This window comes from Triplophysa dalaica, chromosome 13 (assembly GCF_015846415.1).
Source record: "Triplophysa dalaica isolate WHDGS20190420 chromosome 13, ASM1584641v1, whole genome shotgun sequence".
Lineage (NCBI taxonomy): Eukaryota > Metazoa > Chordata > Actinopteri > Cypriniformes > Nemacheilidae > Triplophysa > Triplophysa dalaica.
The window spans coordinates 17,788,930-17,796,480 of NC_079554.1; the positions used below are offsets into that span (position 1 = coordinate 17,788,930).

At 36.9% G+C, this 7,551-nt stretch overlaps 1 protein-coding gene across 1 annotated transcript; it reads left to right on the top strand.

Annotated features, from left to right (window-relative positions):
• The first annotated feature begins 121 nt into the window (after window positions 1–121).
• Window positions 122–6,940, top strand: flvcr1 (FLVCR heme transporter 1). The gene is made up of 10 exons (XM_056764603.1): window positions 122–1,026; window positions 1,888–2,032; window positions 2,177–2,317; window positions 2,519–2,586; window positions 4,096–4,199; window positions 4,429–4,539; window positions 4,933–5,038; window positions 5,170–5,281; window positions 5,362–5,426; window positions 5,900–6,940. The coding sequence occupies exons 1-10, from the start codon at window positions 355–357 to the stop codon at window positions 5,963–5,965; spliced, it is 1,590 nt and encodes a 529-aa protein (XP_056620581.1). The 5' UTR covers window positions 122–354; the 3' UTR covers window positions 5,966–6,940.
• Window positions 6,941–7,551: the final 611 nt, after the last annotated feature.

A 7,551-nucleotide genomic window follows, 5' to 3' on the forward strand; every position in this document is an offset into this window, starting at 1 on the left:
CGCACAGTATCGCCTCTTTGCCCCGCCCATCTTCAGTCCCATTGGTCCAGCTATGCGTGTAAGCCACTTACAGTACTCATAGTCAAGCCTACTGGATATCCCCGCCTTAAGCGAATAAGATGCGCACATCACGCCATCATTATCCAACTGCTGTAAAAGCCGGTAGTAGAGGAGAACGTAGCTCAGATTAAGGTAGAAAGGTTTTATTATTTTGCGTTAATTTCAAGCGCTTGCTCACTTCTTCTTCTTTGTTTCATACGCGTGCCGTTCCAGGAAACGGTGAGCTAAAGCGTCACCCATGCTTCGGTTACAATCTAACGCGTACGGATCGGTTTGATATCAATTCTGATCATAATGGTGGCGGGAGAGTTGCTCCAAGAGCAGCACGATCTGCCCGACAGTGCACCTGACGGGAGTGTCGCTGTCCGCGAGACGCCGGTTGGGGGAAACACGGAGGACAGTGGCTACAAAGTGCTTTCCAATGAATCCTTTCATTTAACTGTAGATCCGAAGGTGCTGGAGCAAGAGCTTCCACCTCCGGATGAGAAAGAAGCTATGCTGCCCGGCGAACAGAACAAACCTCTGGAAACCAGACTGTATTGGAGGAGGTTCGCGGTATTGGCGGTGTTCAGCCTCTATTCGCTCGTCAACGCCTTTCAGTGGATCCAGTACAGCATCATCGCCAACATATTCATGGACTATTATAATGTGTCAAACCTGATGATTGACTGGCTCTCCGTGGTTTATATGGTCGCGTACGTACCTTTGATCTTCCCCGCTACGTGGCTGTTGGATAAGAAAGGCTTGAAGATGACAGTGTTGCTGGGCGCCGGGCTGAACGCTGTGGGCGCGTGGTTGAAATGTGCCAGTGTGGGGCCCAACCTTTTCTGGGTTACCATGACGGCACAGATCATATGTTCGGTAGCACAGGTGTTCATTCTCGGTCTGCCCTCCAGACTCGCGTCCGTTTGGTTCGGGCCCAGTGAAGTTTCCACGGCGTGCGCCACAGCTGTGCTGGGCAATCAGGTGTGTCCCTAAAATGCCAATGTTATGAGTCTGACATGTCTTTATTGATAAACTAAAAATAGCATTTACATGACTCATTACATGTCAATACAGTTAGAACTTTATTAATGTAATCACACTTAGCCTATACATGCTGCCTAGTCACCCTGCTGAAGAAAAATGAAACCATTAATTAATTTATTTTAGTGGTTAAAATGGGAATTGTCGTCTTGACTTTAATGTCAATTATACTGGTTTCTCTGTGGTATGTTGGGCTCTACAGGGATGTATTCTGACTAAATAGAACCAAACTAGAATAGAGTCCAAAGGAATTTATGCAATGGTTTTAATGGTAAACCACTGATGGTTCATACCTGTATTTGTAGTATGGTATATTTTAGTTTGGTGTTTCCTTAATTGCACAGTAATGTTAACGCTTATGTAAAGTTTGACCTGTTATACTTTACTTAAGGTATGCTTAACCCAAAACTGAAAATTCTGTCATGATTTGCCCACCTTAAAGTTGTATAAATTTGTTGTGATGAACACAGGGAAAGATATTTGGAAGAATGCTTATAACCAAACAGATCTTGCCCCCCATTGACTCCCATGGTAGGAAACATTTTTTTTCCTGTTGAACCAACAATTTTGGTGCACTTTTGACTACCATCGTATTATTCCTACTATGGAAGTCAAAGGGGGGCAAAATCCGTCTGGTTATATGCAGTGTTCCAAATATCTTCTATGTTTTCATCAGATTTTTTTTTTTTTTTACAACTCGAAGGTGAGTAAATTATGACAGATTTTTTTGTGTGAAGTATCGATTCAATAGATACTAATTATCCATTCTAATGTGTCCATTCAATGTTTACTTCCCATTAGCTCGGTGTAGCCATTGGATTCTTGTTGCCACCTGTCCTGGTTCCCAATACTGCAGACGACAAAGAGCTCATGGGCCACAACATCAGTATAATGTTTTATGGGACAGCCGGAGTTTCAACTCTTCTGTTCTTTTTAACAGCATTTGGTAAGCATCAATGTCTACATCGCATATAGAGTCAGAAATTTGTTCCTAGGCTATGAGACTATATATATTTAGATATTATATATATATATATATATATATAAACCTGGTTTAGGAGTTAACGTGCTGTTCTTGAATTCTTGTCAGTCATAAGGGACAGACCTCCACTGCCACCCAGCAAGGCTCAGGCTGTTCTGTCAACAAGCCCAGCAGAAGATTATTCTTATAAGAAATCCATCATCAACCTCTTCAAGAACAAGCCCTTCATTTTGCTCCTCGTCACGTATGGTAAAATCACCAATTGTTCAACTCTTCGTAGTCTAAATGTGTGTCTGTTGCTTTAATGGAGAAAAGCACCATCAAATAAAAACCTAGATACTTTATTTAATCAAGGTTATGGCTAATTAACATGACATATGAATACATTTAATCATTTAATGCTAATATTTTCTGCATGGTCAAGTCAAAACTGCAATAATGTTTTTTCAGGCATAATGACGGGATCATTCTACTCGGTGTCTACGCTTCTCAATCAAATGATAATCTATTACCATCCAGTAAGTGTAATTTAATGAACTCTGCATGCACAGCCGCAAAATAAAATGTAAGAGACCACTCCAGTTTTGCCTTTAACCTGCATTTCTGTATGTATTGTGGGAATTCCAGCCCAGTTTCAAATTTCAACAAGCAAACTTCAGGGATGAAATAGTCACCCAAAATCAATGTGAAAGACAGAGAACCTATAGACGCATGAATGTGTGATATACTCATTTTTAAACATGTAAAAACATTAGTGTTTGTTTTATTATTATTTTATTATTTTATTTTAACTTGTTTTATTTGCAAAACTTAAGCATTAAACATTGCATTTTATCTTGTTTACATTTTCTGCAAATAAAGCAATATTTTAATTTGGAGGAAATGTTGTCACTAGTTTACAGAATAGTACAAAAATAATAATTTTATTTAGAAATGGTAAACGGTAAAATAATTTTGGGGTAGTCTCTTAAATGTCTTAGCAGCTGTTAGTTGTAGCAAACCCAGCATGGAAGAAGGCCTGTGTATAGGTGTCGGAGATTCTCCACACAGACAAACAACTGTTTTTTTAGTATGGAACAGAGCGCTGGTCACTGATTTATTGAGCTGGCTCTTGCAGTTCACTTGCCACTTTTCTGCATACCCGGTACTCATGAGAGATTCCATATTTGCTGTGGAATCAAAACACAAGCGTTGTGAGCATTGCCAGGTCTCCGTCTGAAAATTCTGCAGGCTTTCCCACCAGACTTAGTATGTTTGGGGGACTGCTGCACGCACCATGTGACATTTCTTACTGTTCTTCCTTCCCTTAAAGAAAGTCTTACTGATAAATGTAGACAATGCAAAAATTTACGATCTGTAGTAGAGAAACATTGAAATGGAAATTCTTGGCCAAATCCGAATCAAAATGAAAGCTTGATTCTGCAATCGTATTCACATGAAAAAGCCACGTTGACAAGTTTTAGTAAGCTAGGGTAAAATCCACAAGATTATAGTACCTTCAATGCCCTGTAAATGGCAATATTAATTAGGATGGAGTATGTTCAAAAATGTAGAGAGTAAAAGTTGCTAATATCTTTAATACTCTGTACAACTACAAAGTAGCCAAAATGATACTTAAGTACAGTAACTGATTACAATAACTCCAATACTTTACACTACTGTATCGCACGTCATATTCTGTAAAATGTATTGGCCATTTCACAGACTAGGGATGAACCGAATGTTCAGCAATCGAAAATAGCAAAAAAGCTTTTTTTAATTGTTTGGCCGAATATCTTCGGTTGCCGAACATTCGGTGTATCCCTAGTCTGTAACACGTGCTGTTATAATCCTGGGATCAAAGCCTGTTGACATGAACTAGCATTTTAAGGATACAGTCAAATAAATTTGACAAAATCTTCAGTCTTGTTTAAACTCTGAAGCTCGCTTACCTGCAGTACAGTTTTGTTTGGCTTGTCAAATGAAATTAGTCTGAGTATTTTATTGTACACTGTTGAATATAACTTTTAAACTCTTTGAAATTTTAGAACCAAGAGTTAAATGCAGGAAGAATTGGCTTGACTTTGGTGGTGGCTGGAATGGTGGGCTCCATACTCTGTGGACTGTGGCTGGATCGTACAAAAATGTATAAGTACGTATGTCAACCCTACTTATGGAAATCATTCTTCCAGTGTTTTTATTCATTTTACTAGAAATGGCGTTGATGTATTTAGTACTGACACTCATATACATGTCAGATTTTCGTGATTAGTAGCTACTAATCTTTAAATCTTTTTAACTAAGTCACGTTGTTACTTATTTTAATGGGATTAACATTTGTGACTTTCAATTAAGTTTCCGTTTCTTTTTACTCTTTTTAGAATGACAACATTTGTTGTCTACTTTTTGTCATTCACTGGTATGCTGGTGTTCACATTCACTCTGAACTTGAAACAAATGTTCGTGGTCTTCTTCACCTCTGGAGTCATGGGGTGAGTCTGCTTGAGCCCTTTTTTTAAAAACAAATATGTTGATTGTTTGATTTCCCTCCCGGGGCATGGATAGTTCATAGAGAGTTTTATTAAGGGATACTTTTTGATAATGTCGTTTTTGTTTTATTAGTTTTACGTGTTTTAAGAGTATCATTTTTTTAACAACCATTTGAAGCTTCCACTAAGAGGTTCATGATTTAGTGTTTTCCATTGTCTAAGTTGTGTTCTTAAAGAGTAACAATGAAAAGTTCAACACCTGACACCTGCTATGGCTTTAAGTAAACATGTTTGAACATGCTGTATGTTTAGTTTCTTTGTATTTCAAATGTAAAATGCCTGTTCTACCTAGTAAATTCGTATGTCTCATGTCAAATCCCCTTTCGTGTTTGAAAGGTTTTTCATGACCGGTTATCTTCCCATTGGCTTTGAATTTGGTGTTGAAATAACATACCCCGAACCTGAGGGCACATCCTCTGGTCTTCTGAACGCATTTGCACAGGTAAAATAAATGTGTATTCAAGCCTCTTAGCCAGTGTTTATACATTTTTAGTGAACTTCATACAGTTCCTACACACCCAAAAGCCAAACCGCTTATATTTGATGCTGTAACATAAATGTATTTCATTTTAGGTGTTTGGCATCATTTTTACTCTCATTCAAGGACATCTGACCACGAAGTACAACCCACTCATCGGGAACATTTTCTTGTGTGCTTGGACTTTTCTGGGCATCATTTTAACAGGTTCCTTTTGATATTAAGAGTACTGCTCCACAAAATCTCTTAATGATCAGCAATATAAAAGTATCTTCTTGTTTTAACAGCTTTGATTAAATCAGACCTGAAAAGACACAACGTCAACATGGGCAACTTTAACAAAGACCAAGCAGTAAGTCCATCTCCTTTTTATGTGTTTTTAGTTGTTAAACTCACTAAGGCCAGCGTTCTTTTAATCATTGGTGACTTTTGTGAACTAAGTATGAGAAACAGAGACAGGCTTAAGAAGACATATTTCAGTTGAAGATAGAAGATTTCAGTGACTTTATAGTTAGTTTACAATGCAATATCAATGTTAATAGGGACAACTGCCAAGAAATGAGAGAGATGAGTCTGAACAAAGCTCACCAAAAAGGGAATATTCATTATTCAGTGGTATGGGTAAAATCAAGCTTATAAAAGTCATTCAAATTTTCTAAATGCAATATGTTATAGAAATGTATTGAAAATTATATAACATGAAAACAGACACAGCAATGTTAGATATATATATAATCTATTTAACAAAATAATTCTAGTGTTTGTTTGCCATATGGGATATACAAATTTCAGGTTTAAATTAAGACGTGTTTTTCTATCTCAAAGGTGCCTACTTTACCAACCGATGTGAAGGAATCCAGTGCTGTCAAACAAGATTCCTCCAGCATATAAATGTTTATAAATAGCACATGAAAGATTGCAACAACAGATTATGGACTCTCCTGCGACTACTTGAAATTGTATTTTTGCTGTAATGTAATAACTGTCCATAATGTACAATTTTCAGTGAACATTTCAAGAACTGTGGACCAAATATGGGATGCTGAACAGGGTTGGTAATGCCCATATGCACCATACTGTTTGTGTGTTAAAAGCACAGTTTACATCCATGTGTGTTCTCTTTGTCTCAAAGGACCAGTCTGAATGTGCCCCTCTGGTGATCTGTTGTTCATTTCTAATAGCTACAATTGCATTCGAACACTAATGCTAGTAACAGTTCTAGTCTAGATTGCCATGAAAGCTCAACTGAAAATGCTGCACAGTGCAGTCCATGGAAGAGCTTACTTGTGAAGGAGGAAATCATGATTAACAACAAAACATGGTGAAGTAATTTCAAGCGCTTAAGCTACTAAACTACTTTTAAGATGTTTCAGTGCAGAAATGCATTCATATCTTGTTTTCCTACCAATAACAAATACCAGGATAAAAATACTGGGCTTACTGGTTTAAGTATAGCACAATCCACCCATGTGCACGAGAGTTTAAAGAACCTGTTCTCTTTAAAAAAAAAGAAAGTAACTTGTTTAGGTGCAGATAGTGGTTTCGTTTGAGTGTGGTTGGAAAAAGCACTCTTGTTATTTTATTTTTAAACCTATGATAACCTTTGCTTTCTATGACTAATTTTTGTACTTTAAATGTATATTTATTATGAAATGTCTTTTTTTCATTAAAGTCTTTTTATATTTAGTAATTTTTGGTTTGAATTTCTGCTGTTTCTGTACAGCAGCAGCTGTGTAACTGATTGTCACAAAGGATGCTGGGAAATACTTACATGTAAAAAAAACTCCTTGTATTGAACGTTTCACTGGAGATAAATGTGTTTCCTGGTTCCATCATTGCTGTAAATAATAAATAACTTGAATTGAATTTTGAAGTGTGGATCATGCATTTGTCCTGGGAGGATAACCCATGCAAACTTATGTGTAGAATTATACAACGCTGGTTCAAGTTTTGAATTTTAAACCTTTAGCGCCCTCTTGTGATCACACAGAATAAATTAAGATTTAATTTCAGCCATTCAAGACTTCAGTACAGTCATGCCAATTTATTTTGTCACCCGTTACATTCGAAGGACTTCTATTTTTTACAGAAGTAAAAAAAGTTTAGAACAGCAGGAAAAAACTATTGCCATTCTTTAGACCCCAACAGAGGACATTCGTTATAATCTTTTACCAAGTATTTATGTTTTGTTGGCACGTCAACGAAAACGTATTATTACAAAAAATACAACAAAGCAATCATTAAATTATTTGTTACTTTATCTTATAAATCTAAAAACTAAACGATGTTTATTTGAAAAATTGAAAATGTCGAAAGTTTTTCCGTGATGTTAAGGGCTAGTGGGATAGAATATGCAGTTTGTATAGTAGGATGCATATTATTACTATGGAAAGTCCCAACAAAACATGGAAACCAAACATTTGTGTGCGTGTGTTTAGATTCAAAACAAAGGTTGCATCTATTAACTTACGTTGCAC